This window comes from Lathyrus oleraceus, chromosome 2 (assembly GCF_024323335.1).
Source record: "Lathyrus oleraceus cultivar Zhongwan6 chromosome 2, CAAS_Psat_ZW6_1.0, whole genome shotgun sequence".
NCBI lineage: Eukaryota > Viridiplantae > Streptophyta > Magnoliopsida > Fabales > Fabaceae > Lathyrus > Lathyrus oleraceus.
In genome coordinates this window covers 177176258-177199935 of record NC_066580.1, presented here as the reverse complement: position 1 = coordinate 177199935, position 23678 = coordinate 177176258, and the positions used below count along the sequence as shown (strand labels likewise).

The window sequence follows — 23678 nt, the reverse complement described above, 5'->3', positions numbered from 1 at the left end:
GAGTTTCGAAAAGAGTTTGAAGTGAAAAAGAAGTACGGGTATGCAATCATGCAGGTGATTATTTTATCAACTTATTTCGGAAATGCATCTTCGGAATATCTGACATGCAAAGGTGACTGATATTTTAAAATCTCACCCCAAACCTCCGAAGATGCATCTCCATAATAACCACTGGACTGCTCAAATATCAATATATTTGTTGAAAATACTTGCATCTCCAAAATTAAATTTTGTTTTACTTTAAGGTGAAACTCATTTTGTGCGTCATAATGTGGAGCAAGGGAGCGCTAGAAGATGGATCGCCAGAATCTAAGGAATATTTTAGATTTTTAATATGGTGTTTTTTCACTCTATATGGTGAGATAAAAAATTACCTTTTAATATAAAGTTGTTTTAGTCTCTGGACCAAATGGGGGGGCCCTAGTCCCAATTTAATTCTAATTAGACAAAGCACTTAGAAATTTAACCGTAAGTAAATAGTAAATAGACAATTATTCTTTGAAAACCACTCTTTTTTTAATTTCCTTTTACATTTCAACCCCCAAAACAATAAATCAAGAAAATTAAGAGAGAAGACAAAACGATTTTTTTTAAATAACCACAATTTTCAAAAATAATACCAAAATAACCATCTTTTCAAATTATTTACCAATATAACCATTTTTCAAAAAAAAAATTTACACATCTAAAGAAGTCGCCATACCAAATGGCACATGCATTACCTTGTTGCACTATGACGTCATGCCCAGTGGCTACTACATGCACCACGTGGCAATGCAATTGGCGCATCCTTTAAATCATTAAGAGCATGCACCATTGCAAGTGGTGCATGCTTTATTTTATTTATTTATTTTATTTTTTAAGTTATAATTATAAAAAAATTGAAATAAAAAAGAAATTGAAAAATAATTAATAATATTATGTTATAAAATTCAAATACACAACAATTGACAAGAAAATTAATGACCCGACTGATCGAAATGTTTCCCTGTTCCATATCCCGATGCATTAGCATGCCTTCGAGGTCTCCCACGATTTCCCCGAGGTCTTTGAGTGTTGACCCGAGGAAAAGTTTGTTGGTGTGAAGGTCATGCGGAAGGTCCTGCAGTATTTGACAAATTTGTCATCATTTCTCCCAAATAGCTGGGGGATTGCCGCCAACGGCACTGCCGAAATTGAGTTTGGTGTCCATGTTGTCGTAGTTGGATCGTTGTGGTTGGGTTACGAGTGGACGCTATGGTTGCCTGAATTGAGACATTGAATCATTTTGGAAACAAAACAATGGTTCATATGGTGTAAGAAAGTCAAACAGTGGTTGTGTATTGTGGCGGTGAGATGTTTTGGTGTTCATTGATGGGGGACTATGGTGAGATTAGGTGGAATCATGTGAATTATCGGGGCTATAGACAGATGTGGTGGTTGCGTATGGTTGTTGGTGGTATGAGTTAGGCTCTTGGTTTTGCGTTTGGGTGTGTGACATGTATTGGTTGCGAGGTTGGATGTATATGGTATGGTGACAGTGTGAGGTTAGTCGTTGGGTTTAGGTGGATTGACATTGTTCTTGGGTTTGATAATGATGTGAGGTTGGTTGTTGGGCGGGGATTTGTTGTTGGGTGTATGATGACAAATACATTGGCTCAGACACAAATTGTGGCATTGTAACCGACCTAAACCAAGCCATATAATGTTGAGTTAGTCTAGCACTATGTATGATTGGTTCGTATAATATGTGTCATCGTTGATTCTTCCAATGACGACACATCTCTTTAGCGAAGTCTCTCCAATCGATATAATTCCATTGGCCATCGACTCTTTGTTAATGCCAATCTCCCAAACTCGTCGGAGGTTCTAGAATTTGTTGTTGCATGCTGAACTACAATTTCACACGGTCACTCTGATGCATCTGCACAATAGTGAACTTGATGATTGATGTTTTTGTTATCCAAACTGCATCATCATCATGGTTAACCTAATGGTCAAGACCTAAATATAACCTCTAGATAATCTTTTTGCTCCTAAGCCTAACTTATGTTTGATCTCAGACAAACATCCATAAATTGTGAGTGCCTATAAAAACATTGATAACGACTGGCATGATCCTTCTTCAACATATGTCTACTGCATTAGACATATCACTCAAAATTTCATACAGGAGATCAAAGACAAGACGCTACGGAAGAAAGTTGTCAATGCAGGGTATGCATTAACAGAACCTTCCTTCAAACACTATTGCAAAGACATCAGATTGAAAAATGCAGATGCAGTAAGGTGGATCAAAAATATTCTATTGGAGAAGTGGACTAGGGCATGTAACAACGGTCAACGATGGGGTCACACGACAACAAATCTTGGGGAATCAATGAACCATGTCTTCAAAGGCATCTGAAACCTACCAATAACCGTTTTAGTCAAAGAAATTTATTTTAGGTTAGGGGCGCTGTTTGAGATTAGACGTTCCAAATGAGATTAGATATTTCAATGAAATTCATTAAGGAGAAAGCTGTCAAAGCTAACACATATGTGGTCACAATGTTTGGCCGTACTAAAGGTTGGTTCAATGCTCCTGAGTCAATGGATCGCAATGAAGGGAGGCCGAGGGGACACTATTGAGTGGAATTAGATAGAGGTTGGTGCGACGGGCGGAAAGTTCCAAGCCTTTCGTATGCGCTTCTCCCATGTCATTACAACATGTTCAAAGGTCTGACATGATCCTTCCAATTTACTATCAGTCATTTACAAAGTCATAAACCTATGCAATGTTTACAACGTTAGCTTTTCGGTGGTAGCAAAAGAGGATTATTTGCCTGCATATCAAGGGAACATATTTTGGCACAATGAAAAAATGCGAAGAAAGAAAAAGGGTCACCCTAACAGCACGCGTATCTGAACCGAAGGATATAGTGAACAAAAGGGTGAGATTATGTAGTTCATGTCGCCAATCCGGACACAATCGTACAAATTATCCCAATGTTGGACCAAACACAACAACATAATTTTAAATGTAACAGTTTTACTTTATATTAAAAACTTTCATTTCATAAATATCATAACATTTGATTACAATAACTTAAAAACAACAAAATAATAATTTAAACAACAATTAAACAACAACACAAACAAATGCAACAATTAAACAACACAAACAAATACAACAATTAAACAACATAACTATGTGATTACAACCATCAAAATAATTTCGTGAGAACTATACATCATCATATGAACACATTTGTCAGTTTTAACATTCACCCAGAAACGAACTTCTCCATTTTGGTTGAACGTGGTACCAAGCCTTTGAATTCTTCCGATCTTTTCACCCTCTGCAATGTCTCCATCTAACCAACGGATCAAGGTCCTGTTAAGATGTTCAAACGTCTCTATATTCCAGAGTTAAATCTTCATCGGAGACTTTACTGCCGAATAAACTAAATCACCATTTCTCTTGTGAATATAATGACAGATATATGAAAATATTTTTAAGAAAAATTGAAGGAGATTGAAGAAAAATGGAAGGAGATAGTAAGAAGATGTGTGAAAAATAATGGGAGGGGATGTTGTATTTATAAATGATGCAAAAAAACAGTAACCACATGCAGTGGCGCATGCTCTAAGTGATGCATGCATGCGCCACATGCAATGGCAAATTCTGCATGCAGTAGCCACTAGGCATGACGCCATAGTGTAACAAGACAATGCATACGTCAATTGCATTAGTATGTTATGCATCGTCAATTGCATTAGTACGTGGTGCATACAGTAGTCACTAGGCATGATACCATAGTCCAACAAGACAATGCATGTATCATTTGGTATGACGACTCCTTTAAACATATAATTTTAAAAAAAAAAGGATTATATTAGTAAATAATTTGAAAAAGTGATTATTTTAATATTAATTTTTAAAATAGTGATTATTTAAAAAAAAATCATTTTTTAAGTTATCTATATCGAATCTCGAGGCTTCATGTGTTATACTCACCTCAATATCTAATGATCTCCGAAAAATAAAGTAGAAGCCATAATATTAAAAAGGAAACCAGTATTAATAATTTATAAGAGTGCGTTTATTTTCAGGATTTTAAAAAATATTTTTGAAAACATTACAACATCATCATGTTTGATTCAATTTTTAAAAAATTATTCCAAAATATATTTTATTTTCAAAAACTTTATTTACCAGTGGTTTTTTTATTTTTATTCTAAGATTTAAAGGATGAAAATTCATCATTCCCATGAAAATAAATTTCAACTAACTACAACTCCCCCACTACTACTCACATTTATTTATTTTATTTTTTATAATTTCTAAATTAAATAAATATTATAAATATTTCTAGGAAATTTAATTTTTGTCAAACACATGAAGAAGAATATTATTCCAAATAATAATAATAATGATGGAAATAAGATTTCAAAGAATATTCCTTCTAAACTTGAAACAAACACACCCTGAATCAAAATCAGTAGTATCATAATTAACCAAAACTGCACATCATTTGCATAATCTATTTGAGGGATTTAGTTTCAGGACTAAATCAAATCTTGTGATGCAACACATCAAGATCTGCAATCTTATACTACATATACAGAATGTATATGCAACACTACTACGATTTAGCTCCTCTCTGTCCAATTCTTCAAAATATACCTCCACTTTTCTTAATAAGAATCACTCTTCAACATCTCTTTCTGTCTAAAGAAATTATAATTCTAAGAATTGATTTCTAGGTATTTACTGTCTCTTCTTACTCCTTTTCTTTAGTGATGCTATATCTGCTGAAGCATCCACTTCCACTTTTTCATGTTTATTTCCTTTCTTTGAAAATTCTTTATTTCTTTTTCTTTTACCTCTTTGTTTTAATAGTCCTTTTTCTTCTAGCATTTTCAGTTTCTGTTTTTTCCTCTCTTTTGCTTTCTCTTCAAACCCATCATCTATCATTTTCATTTTTGCAACATTTTTAGCACTGAAAACCTACAATGCATCAAAGTAGACAGGTCATTAGGAAATTCAAATAATTTTAAAAAACCTATAATATTAACACGCCACAGTCAAGAAGAGACAATAATTCATATGCAAGATGAACAAGCTGCTGAACCTATAAAAACATACCTTTTTCATGAGAGAAAGCACCTCATTTTCCTTGTATTCAATCATATCAAGTTGCCTTTTGATAAGGGCCTCTATTTCACGAATGAGATCAACATCATTCTGCAAATGTCAAATTTATTTGATGACAAAAGGAAATCAGTGCAAAAAAAATATCAGAATCCTAAAAACCAACATCAGTACACGTGCCACAACTAGTTTCAGATTTCAAATCACCATTACAAGAAGTTTCTAAAGGACTAATCATACTAACTTGTTTCCAGAAAATTCCTAAACAATTGAATATACACTTGAGATCCATAAAATACCCAGAAAAATAAAAAAATACCCATAAAAACAAATCATCAAAAAGAAAACATGGCATTCACAGCGTCATTTCACCCCTAACGTCATTTGACCCCTAATGTTTAAGATACAGATCTTGCAGATGTAGCAGCCAGTCAACATAAGAATTACAAGAATAAATAAATCAATGCATTAAAACTCAATTTCAACCCATAGAAAGAGATCTTTAAGGTTCCATTTAATTTGAGAAAATGTTTTCTGTTTTCACCGGGGTTACATTTTCAGTGTTATCTACACAAATCCTTGAAAATAGGGAACAGATTGAAAATATGTGAAACTTTTGTAAATCCTGTAAAAGTGAAAACAAAACAAAAAAACTAAAATGTTTCCTCTTACACCTATAATAAAATGTGTTTACCTGGGTGACAAGGCTCAAAGCAAGTCCCCCTCTACCTGCTCTTGCAGTACGACCAACACGGTGGATATAATCCCGTGGAATCCTGTGGGTGAATAATTAAAATGTTCCATCAAATGCCTCGAAGACGAACAAATAAAATAGCAAAATTTGAAAAAGAATAGTAACCTTGGAACATCATAATTAATAACAAGGTCAACTGTAGGAATATCCAAACCGCGGCCAGCAACATCAGTTGCTAGTAATATAGGAACCTTTCCTGATTTAAATTCATGAAGTGCTTCAAGCCTCTGAGCCTGTGATCTGAATGAATACAGAGCTGCAGCTTCTTGATCAAGCACTTCCAGCATTAAATTTAAACGATGGCAATCTCTGCAATTTGGGAACTGTTAAGAGTATCTACAAGATAAAATATACACACATTATTGCTTAGAATAATATGTTAGCTTAGAGATAACTGTCATAAACACTTCCACTATTAAACCTCAACTTGCACCCCCAAGTGTAAGCAAGCATGACTAAGAACAACTATACTCCTATCCTATTTGTACTTACTTTTCTCAATGTGCAAGAAGAAAAGCTAAGTTATTGATGGCAAGGAAAAGAATAAAAAGCACAAAATGCCTAAAATTGCCTTAGGATACAAGTAAATGAAACTATACTCCTATGCTATTTACATTTATTTTGGCTTAACAATTTCATTTTACCTATTGAGAACACGATTCTAAGATTGTCTTGGGATACAAGTAAATGAAACTCATCCTTATATTAGCTACAAAAATGATAGTAGGCAGAGTTATTTAATCAATGTAAGATCTGCAAGTGGCAACATGGCCCCAAAAATAGGAGTTATGAACCCAAGAGAAGAAAAATGAGTAGTGTACCATTATACAGACAACAAAAAAATGAATTTGGAAAATTAAAAAAAAAAATCATCATCTAGAGAGATACCTGCAAGTGGAGACAAAGACAATGGCAGACCGAACTCCCATATCTTTCATTTTAGACAAGATATGCAACAAATATACATCCTTCACCTTTTTAGGGATGAATACAGCTTGTTGAGTAAGCTTTTCAACTGTCTTAAACCCTTCATAAGCCTCGAAGGCATACAGCTTATCTTGATAACGCTCGCGCAACTTTTGCAAATTACTAGTTGTGGTTGCAGAAAAGAATAGGTTTTGACGGCTTTCTGGTAAGCACTGAAAGATAAATTTCAATTCGTCCTGAAACCCAACATCCAGGACTCGATCTGCTTCATCCAAGACAAGAAACTACAAAAGCAATTGTCAAGTAGAGCATAATTATAGCAATGTTTAATTTATTTATAATGTTCTAAAACAAAGAATGCATTATTAAACATTCATAATATGAACTCATGCAAGTAATGCATCCAATTTTGATTACTAAAACATGTGAAAGAGATTCTAATCATGGGAAGCTTTGTTCTCAGTCAATTAAATTTCTTATACAAAATCGGCCTAAAATCAACAGCATTAGCACATCAAAACAAGAGCAGTAACACAAACAAAATAAGGAAACAAACTATTCACCAAATTCATCATGATCATTACCTTAGTCCTGGAGAAAACAGGAGCGATTTCAGGATTATCCTTGAGCAAAACATTGATCCTTCCGGGAGTGGCGATAACAAGGTGTGGCCTGGCGACCAACTCTTTAGTCTGTCTAAGCATATCCATACCACCGACAATCAAGGCAATACGGAGGCGAAGCGAGGAACCAAGGGCACGAAACTGCTCCGCCAGCTGAAACGCAAGCTCGCGAGTGGGCGTCACCACGAGGGCAAACACACCAAACGGATGCTCAGCCAGACGCTGGAGTATAGGAAGCGCAAACGCCGCTGTTTTACCACTACCAGTCTCGTCGATTCCAATTACATGACGGCCTTCTAGAATCTTCGGGATGCAGTACTGCTGCACTCGGCGTGGCTTTAACATTCTGAGTTCCTTGCAAGTCTTCACCGCCCATTCAGAGAGTCCGAGCTCGGAGAACGTGGCGGTGTTTTCGGTGATGGAGTTAGGGTTTTCATGGGTAACCACGTCGTTTTGAGGGATAATAGTAGTGGCGGGGGGAGGATTTATGGAGGGCTTGAGAGATGGTTTGAAGAGTGGGAAGTTTTCGTCTACTACGTGTTGTGATTTCTCCATTGTGTTGCACAAAAATAAAATTCCTCTTTTAAGAATTTATTGGGTCTGTCAAGATGGAAAATTTGCCACTATCAATATGAATAACATTACATCAAGTAAAAAACACTAGTTATAAGAGTTTCAAGTATTGCAATAACAATCAAGTAAAAAACACTTGTATCATATCATGCATCATCAAAACTGATTTCACAAGACCTAATCAAAAGTAATAATAGACAGCTTGTTATCTAATACTAACATTATAAACCACTTAAATAAATTTAAAAAAAAAAATTATTATCAAGTTGGTAGAATTTTTAGTGTGTAAACTTGTACTCAACTCAACCAAACAATATCTAATTTAACATTTAGTTTATATCACATAACAGGGTAGATCTTTATATGCTACAAATCTCATTTCATCTCAAGATATCTGCTACAAATAAGGCAAGTAAAACAATGAAAAATCTAGTCTGTAAAACATTACCTTGCAAGTAGAAGCTACATTACCTGGCCAGTAGAAGCTGAAATATACATCATACAACAACAACAAGTCTTATCCATCCCACTAAGTGGGATCGACTACATGGATCAACTTTTCCCATAATGTTCTATCTAGAACCATGCTTTTATCCAAATAGTTAATCTCGAGATCTTTCTTAATAATTTCTCTTATAGCCTTTCTAGGTTTTCCTCTTCCTCTAATTGCTTGACTTCCCTCCATATGATCTACTCTCCTTACAGGTCTTCTCTCTACATGTTCAAACCACTCAAGTCTATTTTCCACCATCTTCACTACTATAGGTGCTACCCTAACATTATCTCAAATATTTTCATTTCTAATCCTATCTTGTCTAGTGTTACCACGCACCCATTACACTCGTATATGAAAAAAAATGTAATATCTATATTATAAGAGTAAAATAGAAAACTTAGATTAAATACCAAAAAAATATCCAAATTGACATACATAAACAAAATAAGATTCAAAGTAAGATTGAAGATTATCAACACTTCAAAGTAATGTCCACAATGTGGCAACTGCGGATAACAACACCGAGCATAATCTTCCAAACACCAAAAGTTACCTCTTGTTTGAAGGATAATAGCACACTATCTGATTAATCTTGCTTTGAGAAAACCTTGATAGTAAAATCCTGCAAAAACATCTCGACAACAAGCAAGATTAGGGGCTTCAATTTGATGCAATGGTGTTGTGTGCGGAGGCAAAACGAGGACGAGAAGCAAAGTTGCCGAAATGACGGCGGCGAAAATTTGAGAAGAGAGAAAGGGTTTTGCGGTGTCTTGGAACAGAGAGAGAGAGAGAGAGGGGTTTTACTAGTATTAATTGCTTAAACATAATTGATTAATTTATTTTCTTAATTCTTTTTTATAAATAAAATAAGTAAATTTTATTTATAAAACAATAACGTTAAATTCAATTGGGATTCTTTTAAAATTTTCCCTGAAAAACATTCAAATACATGAAAAATTAAAAATTATTTTAAAATAAAAACTTTCATAAACAAAACTCAAACAAAAATTATAATATATATAACATGATGAATGATATAAAATTATGTTTGCTAGCATCAGTTAAAAAGTTAAAATAAAGTGAGATGCGTATGGGTTTAGCTTTGAGTTCTATCCCTAACGTATAATTAATCAATATATCTCTTTTATATTATCAATCTCTTGTTTTTGTTTGTGAACTTCCTTCTAACATATGATTCGAGTATTTATTTAATATATTTATTTTAAGAAAATGAGGTGAACATGAATTGCAACTTAAACATGATGGATGAAGCATGTGAAATGAGTCACATTAAAAAATTCAAATGAAGCAAAGAGTTTTTAAAAGTATAACTCGCGAGTTATGTTAAGGGAGACGAAGGAAGGTGGTATGGTGCTTAAAGAGATGATGGAACCCACATGAGTTTGGAAGTTTTTTTCCAAATGAAAAGGTCTCTACAAAATGAGAGAAAATTTATCTCGCGACACCTATAATTTAAAAGAACGGAGCGGTAACCCAATTCCTAAGACATGGAACTCACTTAACATAAGACATTATTTTAACTATTTTTTTTCTTTGTTAATAATGCGAGTCATTCTTTTCTCTTTCTTTGTGACTCACATTTTCAGTATTAATAAAATAGTAGCACTTTTTCCCTTTTAAGAGATAAGGTTTTTAACGAGGCATCCGAGTTACTAATTACATCTTATTTTTTAAAAAGAATTATGTGTCTCGTGACATGATATATCATTGCGTCATATGGGGTATCGTTTTATCATACGAGGTACTATTTTTTCCTATGAGGTATCATTCACCTAGAAGAAATGTTTCCATTGTACATATCACATTAAATAATATGTGTATATATATCACTAATGATAAATTATCCGTAAATAGATTCTTTGTTATCTCCTTAGGCAGTGCATATTAATATCAAACTTGCTTGAACTTAATATAAGATAAGATATTATAGTGTTATATTTTATAGGACCCTAGTAAAGAGTACCGAAAAAGGGGTTGGCACCTAAATAAGTGGAGAGCCTCCCCCAAGGATAGCACTTGATAATCCAAAAGTGGTCGCTATAGGGTTAGCATCTGGTAGCCCAAAAGTGGTCTCCCTAAGGCTAACATTTAATAGTCTAAAAGTGGTCGTCATAGGGTTAGCACCTGATAGCCCAAAAGTGGTCTCCCCAAGGCTAGCATCTAATAGTCTAAAAGTGGCCATCATAAGGCTAGCACCTCGTAACCCAAAAGTGGTCTCCCCTAGGCTAGTATCTAATAGTCTAAAAGTGGTCGCCATAGGGCTAGCACCTGGTAGCCCAAAAGTGATATCCCCAAGGCTAGCACCTGATATCCCAAATAATGCTTGGGAGCCTCTCCTCCAGGGATATCACTTGGCAACCTAAAGAATGGGCGGGAGCCTCCCCTAGGGCTAGCATTTGGTAGCCCAACGAAGGGCAAACCCTAACCACCGTCAAATACCATCGTACATGACTTCTTGCCACCGTGGGCAAGCCCTAACCATCATACATTGTAATATACCTACTAAGACCTCTCAGTGTCCATGCCCTTCGTAGGAAAAACACGCACACATGTACTTTTTGACCAGTATATGTATCCATAATTTTAAATTTTAAATATTATTATTCGATAGCTCAATGTCGGTATGTAAAAAAGTCATAAAGCAATAACATTTTACGAAATAAACTTCATTAAACATTTCCTCTAAATGGGCAAATGTTACATTTGGATATTATTTTTGGGTCGACCATGTTGACCCCGACATCACTCTGAGTGAACAATAATTCTTATAAAATATTCTTATGATACGAGAACTCTCCTCATAATGATAACAAAGTTCTCAACGACAAGTGCATTCAACATCTCTTCGCAATTCTCTCCTAACAAATAGCGAGTTTTTTATTCCCTCTCACTACTATCTATGGAGAAGGCGCCAAATTCAAATAACAAATTTTAGACACAATTTGAATTCACTCTTCTTCCTTACATATTGACTTGAGTGTTGGAGTGCTAACCTTGCAGCCCCTCCCTCTCCACCGCATCGGAAGCTCAGATCCATCATCACTTCCAATCATCACTCTAATTTTGGTTCCATAACATAATAGTGGTGCCCTTTGTGGGAATCGACTTCTGATTCATGTGTTTTTCATGAATTCATAATCGCTCACTTGCTTATCATTTTGTAGCCTCAAAAAGTAATTGAATCAAGAGTTAGTAGAATTAAACACGAAGATTAGTCATGTTTGATCCAATCAAGCATCATTTCAATTTTAATTCCTCGAATTCTTAGATCTCTAGCTCCTACGATTCCAAGTGATGGCTGGATCCAAAGCCACTTGATTTGCTGCTACATGTGAATTTGTTGTAATAGCTCAAGCAATGATCAATCAACCACCTCTGCCACCACCTCCTCAGCAAAGTGTTATGAATCTAGAAGCGATGATTCTGATGCATCAAAACCTAGTTCAAATTCCTTAAAAAGTAGGATATGTCTATTTGCCTTCGATTGGACCTCATATTCCACCTCATACTGCACAACCGAATGTCTTGTTTGGTTTCTAGTAACTGTGAGCAAATCTTGGACTATAATGTACAACATTGTTCGACAAAACAACTCGAGTGTGATAAAATAAAGGTTGATGCACCTCGAAGAGAGCCTCCACAAAGCCCATCCCTGATAGAACATTGTCCAGCAGGCTGTATCAAGATGAACTCATGTTGTCGGTCCAGAGCCGACTGGGACAAAGAAGGACAAAGCTACTAAATCAAGAAAGCAACATATGATCGGGAGACATCAAAGTCCTTCTCGAAACCCCGAGTGAGATCTAGGCAAGTATGCTCCTACTCTGTATCAAGTGGAAAATCGGTCGGTGAGGATTCAGCCGAAGCATCCCCTGAGCACCAGAATTTTGGAAAGCAAAATACCAAAATCAATGGAGAAGTCGCCCAAGCTAGGGGAGTACGCTGGAAAGGGAGATTATGACGAGCATGTATAACGCGTCAGTGAGCAGTTGAACTACTACAATGTCAACAAAGCATTTAAATGTAAGTTGTTCGCCTTGACCCTAGTCAGGCTGGCCAAATTATGGTTCAACGATCTTCCTGATGGGTGCATTAAGTCATGGTTTAATTTTTGTGATCGGTTTTCGACACACTTTACTTCTCGAAAGCGGTGACTGAAGCCGCTTTGAGTGGAATTGTCCAAGGTAAGAAGGAAAACATGTGGTCTTACATTGATCAACTTACTCAAGTTGTTATTGAAGTCAAAGGAGGTGAAAAATGTCTTAAGTGTTGGATATTCAGAAATAGTCTTTTGAATGACTATCCCTTCAGGTTAAAAATATGAATGAAGAAGGTGAAAATCACTCAAAAAATGTTAAGCATGGTAGAGTCGTACATGATACCAGAAGAGAAGTTGAACACACGGTTCGACAACCTCATCTCCGCTGACACCAGCTCCATTCACCCTCACCGACTGAAGGACGACTCTGACCGAGGTATACAAGGACAGTATGATAAATACACTCCTCTGATTGTTGCTCGAGAGAAAATCTACGAGAACTGTATTAACATAAAATTCAAGAAGGGTGGAATTCGACCCCCTTACCTAGTCAGAGAGACATCTCGAACTGATACGTCAAAATACTGCCGCTTTCATAGTGTTACAACCAAAACATTGAGACTGCATCCAACTGAAGGATTCCATTGAAACGCTGATCAAGAGGGGTCGGTTGGCCGAGTACGTGAAAGGGTCAAAAAAGACCGAGAAGAGTCACCTAAGGGAAAATCTCCCTCGAAGACTTCAAATGTCGAGATTAGTGGTGAGAGAAAGAAGGCCAGCAAAGGCAAGTATGGGGTATTCTCTTGGCCTTTTACCTTCTTGAATCTTCTTTGCATTAGTTCATACACCCTCGTTTTGGTTCGAGCTCCCCTTTACTAGATGAGTCGCCTAAATCTCCATGTTTACCATCTATGACACGCGATTGTGCATAAAATGTTTAATAGGTAAACAGACATTACTTAAGAAGTCATGGGACTTAACCGCACTTTCTAGATTTCTGGAAATCAGTCGTTCACATTTAGTGTGGTTGTTGAATTATAGGGGACTTGTTTAGTTCTTCGAGCTATAAATACATCAATATTATCATACAAAGGAATTTAATCTCTAACATAGAGAAATAACCTATATATATCTTCTCACTACATCTGTGGGCAAGCTTCAATCCTTAACAAACCCTAAAGCCTATGACAACCCTTATCTATTGGGGGTCGTCACACTCATTCTACTTTTATACAATACAATTGATGCCTACTGTGGGGACCTGTTAAAACTGACTTGGGCCAGTCTTACTACATTCAACCAGAGTATTGTCTTGGCACTCACCCCACATCATGGTGAACAAGAAGATAGCTACTCCGACTAGTGAAAAGTTTGACAGCGAGGTAAGCGTCATAGAGGAGATACACGTTGCTATGGATGACCTTCGGCGTCAGAACAAAACTTTGGAAGAAAATGTTCACCATATCCAACAACGTCGACAAGGGACTAATACGATGGACAAACTAGAGGCATTGGATCCCTGGTCTTTATCGGAAAAAATATGAGAGATGTCAATCCCCGAGAACTTTAAGCCTCCGTTGTTGGATAAGTTCAATGGACGTATCGACCCGTATGAGCACATGGCCTTCATCATCACTCAGATGCCCATCATCAGAGTCCCTGATTCTCTGAAGTGAGGGCTTTTATTTGACACCTTTAGGGACGCAACTTTGAGATGGTATATGGGCCTCCCTAGAGCCTCTGATGTAACACTTTAATCCTTAACTTGTTAATTAATAAAATAATTTAAATAAAACTCCATGATTAGAGTGTCACACATGTTTCATCATAGCATAAAAGCATTAACATAACATGTCAGCAACACTCAGTAGTGGAAAATTATAAAGTTTGACGTATAAGCCTCAGCATCAATTGAACAACAAAATTTCAACATTTGTAAGGCAAAAACAAGTAAAAAGAGAATATCACATCCCCAATGCTACATATCAGAGCGACTCCTCTAAGACTCAACGGTAAATAGATAAAAAGGCATTGATGTCGTTCTCTAACTCAAGCGGCAACTCTTGTACCTGAATGTTTATACTTTAGAGGAGTGCAGACGCCACAACAACAAAAAGGGTGAGAATACTCTGAAATAATATAGCGGTGCAACACATAAAAATGGCAGATCAAAAACATCTACATCATCAAATAACAACAACACCACATATTCATCACTTACCCATACATCAACAATCATCTATTCACCATCAATTACTCGTACACATCAAATCAAGCACACTTCACATATATTACACATCACATCATTAGTATAAGGTCATTCATAATGCATGTATAGATGCAATGTGACACCACCTCAACTCTACATGTAAATATGGTATTGACTCATTGGATATCATAGGTATGTTACTGATATTGCCCACTCGCTTCTGATCTCACCAATGGATAAAATAACATCAAATTGCTATTGATTCCACCACTCAATCTACAATGCTTCACCACTCCCATCATATGAGAGTCAGTTACTTGCTCCCAATCCCACCATTGGACCAGAGAACATCCAAATTGTTACTAATTTCACCAATGAATCAGTAACGCTTCACTAATCCCACCATAGGAATCAACTACTAACTCTTGATCCCACGACTAGACCAGAGCATACCACTAGACTGAAGTTCGTACATCATGATGCATGCCAAATGCAACTATACGCCCAATAAGGCCATCAACACAACATACATGATCATGCTAAATTATAACTCACCATTGTATAATTTATACACGCATGACAACCACAACATACATCCATAGCTCACAACATCAATTTGTCATCACATAACATTATATATGCACTGAAGGAGAAGAGCGATCCAAAACGCAACGAAATTTAAAATTTTCTCCTTTAGTTATCCTTACGAATGGGCATGATCAGTGATAGAATCGTTACCTCTTGTGGAGATTGAAACCTTTGATGCAGATCTACGGAGCAATCACGAAAGTTGAATGGTGACAACGCCTCTACTCAGTCCACACAAACATATTCCTTCAATCTTAGTGCTAGCTGCTACGAATGAAGGTTTTGAGTGAGAGAGAGAGAGAGATAGAGAGAGAGAGAGAGAGAGAGAGAGAGAAACGAAATTACAACTGCCCAAATGCTTCTGCATAAGGGTTCTATTTATAGAACCACTTGTGTGGGCTGCAAGCTAAAAATTCTCACTTAAGTGTATGTGGCCCATATCTTATGATATACCAAAATCACTTAAGCATGTGGTACCTTACCATATTCTGTATTCTACTTAAGTACAACATACCTTACGATGTTCTACAATTCACTTAAGTGCACTGTACCTTACGGTGTTCCTTAGTTACTCTATCTCTCATCAATTCGTCCTTTTGTGTGTGACCCAATAGGCTTTTGCGACATTAGCAATTATATTAAATCACGTATTTAACATAATAAACAGTGAGCAATATCTAGCAACACATCACTGCTACCCAAGACACGAAAATGTCATGTGATCTGACAAATTCTTTTATGGTAATACTTATGTGTACAATTACCCTTTTGCCCTATGTCTATATTGAACACAAGGCATAGACCGTGTCATCCTTGTCCAGTTCAATATTGGGCCCGTAGACATTTATCATGTTACGTAGGATGGGCAAATTCCATCTAGGTCACTCATGTCCCTCAGCATGCTTTGTGGAGTACCCATAAACTGTCTTTATGGTCATCCAATTATGGACAACGTTTGATCAACAATAAAGCACCCGACTCTACATCTAGGGTCCATAGTGGTTTCAGGGCGAAGGGTGGTATACACCACTATCACCATGAGAATAACTTATGACACTTTGCATAACATTCTATATGGCATTTTCATAGCGGGTCAATCCAGTATAAATATTACTCCTAATATTCATACATATGTTTAAGACTTGATAACTCCTTATCCATGATCCATGAGATGTGATCATCAGTCTATATACATAACATTCTTAATGCTTTAATGTTATCCCACTTCACAACAAAGCTCGACTGCGGATACTTTAAGAATAATGTCCTTATGTTTAATGGGATCTCATGATTAAGTCACACTTGATACATTAAACGGACTATCTATTCTAGGGACTTTATTAAACAAACATAATAAAGAAAAAGTCTTTTATTATTAATAAATAATTCGATACAAGTACCAAAAGTATTGGCCTCTAGGGCTTACACCAACATGCACAATATTAATTTATCAACAACATTCATGAATATTAATTCAATAATGCATATCAACATTTAGGCAAGTTTACAATTCATCAATGATTAATCACATACTCATTCGATAATATTCAGAGCATATCGATTCACGCCCCAACACATAAAACATCATAAAACAACATCAAATAATCACGGGTTCAAAAACATCCTTAAAAATCCGAATCGGCACATTAAAACGGATCGCCCAAACCATGACGGTATGTTCTAGGTCCATGACGGTCGTCATCAGGTTGACGACCAACTCGTCATCCCTTTACATCATTCATCACCACTTCCCACACCTGTCATGCTTCAAATGACCCTGATAGTCTTCCCATCATTCAGTTGACGAGCATCAGACTTTTTAAACACGCCGATGGGTTACCTGTCACGCGGGTGACGGTCGTCACCCCTATGCAGAACGCAGAAACACATTTTCTGCGATTGGAGCTCATTAAAAGCTCTGATTTCACACACAGAACACATAAATCAACCATAAACAAATTATACATCAATTATAATACATGAACATGTTGTAACACCTCAAAATTTGCCCTCCTCTTTTTGGGACTAGTTTGGCATATTGCATTTCATTTTTTAGGACATTAGACATTGCATTTTGCATATCATCTGAAAATAATAAGGTCATCCTCCAAATTCTTTTCAAAAGATGAAGAGTTACATGATTCAAGCCTGAGGGTCTTAATGAATTGGTGATCAACCATCTGAGGGTTTGCACTTCAATTAGGGTTTCCTGATCCTTCAAAGGTCTTGAGCATTATCTTGTTTGAAAGGGTATATTATCATCATCATGGTTCTATCATCCTCAAGGGCTTCATTGTTCATTCTCAAGTTCCTTTGGATTAGGGTTTTGACCTCTGGTCAACCCTAATCAATTGCATTCTTTCAACCAGGGTTTCTCAAGGAGACGAGGCATTCTATGGGATGAGGATCACATGGTTATATTGAGAAGCTTACATGAGCTAAAGTTTCATTTCTGAGCAAATTCCTCAAGTGGTGGAGGTTCAAGCTGATCAGAGCATGTCAAGGGCATCTGAGGACCCCAGAAAGTCAACTGTGCAGTCAACTGAGGGCTATGAGGTGGGGAAATGAGTTGAGACACCTCAATCATGTTCAAAAGAGGTCCATTTGTCATTACAAACACCTATCTTGAAGATTTTGATGTCATGGCAAAAGTTTCCCAAAATGGAAAGTGACCTGTAATTGAAAGTTTCCAAAAATGGCAAGTTTTTGGTACACATTCAACTTGACTTTTCAACATCAAATAAGTTTCAAATGGATTTTTGGTGAATATGAAAGTTGAAGATCTTTCTCTCCCCTTTTCAAAAAGTCCAAGATCATAGTCATCTGATAATTGGTTGAGAAGTTATAGCCAAATGATCACAAAGTGTACATGGAAGTTCAACATGGCATAACTTTTTATTCAAAACTCCAAATTGGTCCACTCTTTTTGCAAAATGCTTCTTGTGACCAATACTTTACAAATCAATCATTGCCTTGCATGGAAAAAGTTCATATGATCATGTGTTCATACATGTGCATTTTGGAAGGAAAATCCATAATTTGAATTTGGTTGATTATACAAGCAATTTAATCATTCCATGTTGATTTTTGGATGTTTTTAAGTGAGATTTAAGCCATTGCATGCACTGTTCATGTGCACGTGTCCATGCATAACCTCATTTGCATGTTTTTGCACTTTGCTTCACATCTCCTTATTTTTAATTAACCAAGCCTAATTTGGATTAGCATTGTCATTAGCACATCATATATAAGCCTAATCATAACAGAATTTGCTCATGACAACCATTCTAGATCTGAAAATTTCATTTCCCTCTCAAATTTCTCTCTCTTCAATTTTCAAATTTCTTCATCCAATTCCACAAAACTCTTGCATAATCGTGTTCAGCATGCATCATTGATGAGGAATCAAGGCTTGGATTGAAGAATTTGGTCAAGAATCGCGTATATCCAAAGCTTGAAGATGAACATGGAAGCTTCAAATTAAGCTAGATCTGGTGAATTTCAATTGCTATTTCGTGCATAAAGCTTCAAATCAAGATTACTGGAGTGGATCTGGAAGTTACGGAGCCTTGAACACGCGTATTTGATCACTGCAAGTTCAAGTAAGCTGAAATTCGAATCTCTTGTTTTGCCTTTTCATGTATAGGATCTTGTAGAGCTTGCTTTTCTGATGATGCTGATATCTTTAGAATTTGATTTGGTTAAGTATTACTCAAGATATATGGAATTAAAGTTTGTATGCTCAAAATGTTTCTCTTCGATCCGGTTGATTCGTTAGGAATTAGGCTAAATAATTGTGAGATATGTGTTCTACGTAGAAAGACGGTTCCAACCATATATAATATGTTAAATTCTGGAAAATTTGTTCATGGAGGTCACCGGAGAAGACGACCGGAATCACTATTCCGGCCGTCTGGTTCATATGCCTAGGGTTTGCTTCAGTCGCGCCTTTGACCTTCAAGTCCTCAGTTCGAACCCTGGCGCGAGCATTTTATTTTCCACTTGTTTTCCTTTTCCATTTGGAATGCTTCGTTTTGCTTCGTGCGCTCTTGAACCTCACTCACCTCAGTTCGATACTTGGCATGGTGCTTTGAGAATTCCATTTTTAGTTGAGCGCTCCAGTGACCTAGCACACCTCAGTTTGATACCTCGCCATGCATTTCTTTAAATTTCATTTGATTTTCTCCTTGACTGTGCTTACGCGTGTTCAATACTTGCCTATGCATTTTTCTGAATTACATTCACATTTTGCTTTTCATGATTTTCACATTTATTTCATTTTGTTCAATCAACTTCTAAAAATCATAAAAAATAGTATACATGTCCAAATTGATCCAAACTTTTTTTCACATTCTTGTTTTGATGTCTATTATTTTTTTATATTAATTTCCTGATTTTTGTGCTTCTGGATTTTTAATTGTGATTGATTGTTTGAACATGATGCCAATATGATATGCTACATTCATTTGCTTGTAAATGCTCATGGTTTATCCAATTGCTGTGAAATTTGGTATGCTTGGCCCTAACATGTGACATGATTTTTTGGCTTTTGTTTGGCATTTTTATCATTTGATACCACTGTTTTGGACACATGGACATATGTTGTGACAATTGGTGTAACATTTTGTGCCTTGCATTTGTGCATTTTCATTTACATGTCAATTGAGCTCTTCTGGACCTAATGTTTTGCATGATGCTTGTTCTTAACATGTTTAATTCACATAAAAAAATTTCATGATCATTGGATATGTTTCTGTTTTAATGTGAATTTTCTATTCTTGATGTCCAATTTTGATCACATTGCTTGCCTTTGCTTTACCTTGATCATTTGATGGCTTTGCCTTATGAATTGGCTTTGGTCCTTTTGAGGACTCTTTCTTGTTTGATTTATTGTGCTTCATGTGAAATATTGACTTTTGTTTTGACTATTCGACTTGCCTTTGACCCTAGTCTTTGTACTAGTGGTTTGTACTTACCAATTGTGTTTTGTGTTTCAGGTTTAAGCCTTTAGCACTAATGGTTGGTTTGGCCTCACTTCATGAGATGCCAATTGCTTTGATCACTAACTCTTGTTGTGTTGTAGGTCCATTGATGTGATAAACTCATTTGAGTGCTTGCATTTGTGACTTGCATTGTGTAGATATTGGAAAGTTCCACTGTTGTTGTCTGTTGTTTTTTTTCTGTCTGAGATATTGACTGTTTGGCTTTTGTACAGGTACATTAGTCGCTTTTAGCTCTTGCTTGAGCTTTGCTTTGGAGTGTGGTTGATACACCACTGAGGTAGTTTATCCTTCTTTCTCCATGTAGTCTGGAAGTCCTGTCGCCTTTTTGGCAGGCATTTGGCTGAAGTCCTCCTTAAGAGGCCATGATTGTGTATGTTTACATTTGTGCTAAAGACCTCCTTGTTGAGGCATGTTACTTGTTAAGTCCTCCTAAGTGAAGAGGCAATTGACAGATAGAAGGAATTAGCAATTAATCCCCTGTTAGTCGTTTAGTCGTTCATTATGCTCGCACTACGTGCTGATGCTCTTGAACAAATACCCAAGATCCTTGTATAGAGTCAGTCAAGTGGAATAGGGTCCCTCTTTTTGGACCCCCACGCTTTCTTTGATTTGAGCTCACCCAGGCCAGGGTTAAAAGCATGAGGTCTAACCCTCATTACCTTTCATCATCTTCACCCTAACTCTCAATGTTAGTGGTTAAGAGCTTCAGAACACCCCTACAGTTTTGGCTTGTTTGTCGAGGTTGATATGGCCCCTTGAATAAAGCCTAACCATTTGTCTGAGCCTCTTGTTTGTATATAGAGTGTGATGATTGCTTTTGATGTGGTTATCTGCTTTCCACTTCTCATCTCCTTTTCTGTAGGAGTCGTATGATCAACTTTCGAGGAAGTTGAACGTATGTAGAGATAGACTTGAGTTGACTCGCTTCCTGTGTGAGTCAAACTCTTGTTAGAGACCTCAACCTAGGGTTATTGTTTACATGACGACTATTAGGCTCGAGTCAGTCTCCCTTTTAGTTCGTTGTTTCCCTTGGTCTCTGGTTAGGAGAGTTTCTCCCCTGTTAAGGGGAACTACGTCGCCCTGATTCTCATACCAGATGAGATACGTAGGCAGGAGATCGTGCGAGGTCTCTCCGGGCAACCTTTTACTTTTTTTGTGTGTGTTTTGCTTGGCAACTATTAGGCTCGAGTTCCAGACTCCCTATTAGCTTGTTGATCTGATAACCTTTTGCTTTGGTGTTTGCTGGTTAGCGTGTGCTTATTTGGAGTCGGATGTAAGGCCATGTTTGGCATTCTGTTTCCTTGTTTGTGTTGTGTGTTTGGAGTCGGATGTAAGTCCAGGTTTGTCATTCTGTTTCCTTGTTTTTGTTGTTTGGAGTCGGATGTAAGCCTATCTATTGGCATTCTGTTTCCTTTTGAGTGTTTCTTTTGACGTCTCAGCGTCTCCTTTCGGTGTTTTGTTTCGGCGTGCGTTAGCCGAACTACGAGTGTTCTGATTCTTCTCTGGATAGAAAAGATACGTAGGCATAGGATGCGATATCCTAGCTAGCATGTTTCCCATTTCCCCGAACTACGTTGACTCTGATGTTTGTTTCTGACAAACTACGTAGGCCCAGGATGCGACATCCTGCCGAGTCCCCTTCCTCCGTCTTCTTTCACCTGTTTTATTATTCCAGTGTGTGTGCATTCTCTTTGAGCAATTATTTAGAAACCTTTTCCTATTCTATTGAACGTGGATCCCGTCGAGTACGACGGACGTGAGAGGTGCTAATACCTTCCCCTTGCTTAACCGACTCCCGTACCTTGCAATATCTGGTCGTAAGACCGTTCCTTTTCCCTTTCTTAGGTTAGTCCTGCGCTTCCTTTCCGTCATAGGATGAATAGCGTCGGTGGCGGCTCTGTAAACAGTTTTTTTTCCGCCGGTTATTTTTCGTGTTGCGACAGTTGGCGACTCTGCTGGGGAATGAAGTTGACCTCTTGCTGGTCCATCTTCCTTAAGCGAGTCAATCCTAGCGCTTCTTAGAGTAGTTTTGGTTGCTTTTACTGCTTTATTTATTGCATTTATGATTGTTATACTGTGATTGTATATGTTTGCATGCATCATATTATCATTGTGCTGGATTCTGTACAGGTTGGTTCCTCTGGTTTGGGGTGGGTGTTCTGAGTGGGGCTAAAACCCAGGCCCGAGTATACACCTAGGATTATCGTGGTCTCATGTTTCCTCACATGTTGTATGACATGATGTTGCGACATGACATACCACAGCCGGACGAGGTTCTTTTGAGAGAGTCCTTCCGTTTGGAGTATTCCACTCAGGTTGGGTTATCTCTTTTGAGCTGTTGACTTCGGTGACCATTCTTTCCCGGATCTTTGGTTTAGATGATCTTATGAGAGCTACAACGGCACACCCGAAAGGGCAAACCCGTTGAGTATCTTGCCCGATTGTCGAGACCATTATCCGCCTTAGGATGACCTTATAGAATTCACCTGTGAGGGGAGGGTTTGATTCCTGCAGATACAGGTCCTGTTGATGATTCTGTGATGGTGACTTTGGTTCAGTCGGATTTATGGATATTTATTTCTGACACGCCGGAGTTCTGTCTGTGGTATTTATCAGCGGGTTCCGTTTATTTCGGATCCCCGGGTTGAATTTGAAGTTATTTGTTCAGAGGTTCATGTTGTTATCAGATCAGTGGTTTTCCAGTGATGATGGTGGTATATCCTTCCGTTCCGTTTATTTCGGAACCCCGAGTTGGATTTATGGTAACTCAGTCCCTCAGATGGTTGTGATCAGTTCAGAGATCGGAATCCAGTATAGTTGATGTTCAGATGACTTGGAGGATGGCACAGGGCATTGCATTCATGCATCTACATCATTCCCATTTTGCATTCATCCGCATCTAACTCATGTCTATCCATAATCAGGGTACATTCTCGACTGAGATTCTGGTTGAGAGACATCCCGATGTCAGAATGTTATTGTCAGATTATTATCCGTCTCGATGAAGCCAGAATCAAAGGACAACATGTTCCTCATATGGATAGACGTTGCATTCATGCGTGAGTCATAATAACCTGTCTTCTGTTTTGCAGGTGTCAGTTTCTAACATGTTTGATTGACTGAGGAATCGTTGCTTGCGCACGCCGAGTCATTCCTCTGCACGTAGCTCGTCCGCACAGATACCATACCAGACGCAACAAACCCAAACTGATGGATCCACCCAACGCTGACATTCTCGAGCTGAAAGAGAAGATGAGTGAGTTGATCAACGCCTTGGGTCAGAAAGCAATCGCCGAGAAGGTGGGGAGGATTGAAAGCTGGCTGAAAAT

The 23678-nt window shown here is 37.3% G+C and overlaps 1 protein-coding gene across 1 annotated transcript; it reads right to left on the bottom strand.

The window, feature by feature from the left end:
* Positions 1–4373: 4373 nt before the first annotated feature.
* Positions 4374–9295, bottom strand: LOC127118741 (DEAD-box ATP-dependent RNA helicase 36). The gene is made up of 7 exons (XM_051048999.1): positions 9043–9295; positions 7382–8020; positions 6759–7081; positions 5976–6179; positions 5811–5892; positions 5111–5209; positions 4374–4972 (listed from the first exon to the last, which is right to left on the bottom strand). Exons 2-7 carry the CDS (start codon positions 7973–7975, stop codon positions 4733–4735), a joined length of 1542 nt encoding a protein of 513 aa, XP_050904956.1. The 5' UTR covers positions 7976–8020; positions 9043–9295; the 3' UTR covers positions 4374–4732.
* Between the last annotated feature and the right edge of the window lie 14383 nt (positions 9296–23678).

Coding starts and splice junctions, on each gene's coding strand:
- LOC127118741 (XM_051048999.1), bottom strand. CDS start 7,975: ATGGAGAAATCACAACACGTAGTAGACGAAAACTTCCCACTCTTCAAA. Junction 7,082..7,381: donor CTGTTTTCTCCAGGACTAAG/GTAATGATCATG, acceptor TTGCTTTTGTAG/TTTCTTGTCTTGGATGAAGC. Junction 6,180..6,758: donor GTCTTTGTCTCCACTTGCAG/GTATCTCTCTAG, acceptor CCCAAATTGCAG/AGATTGCCATCGTTTAAATT.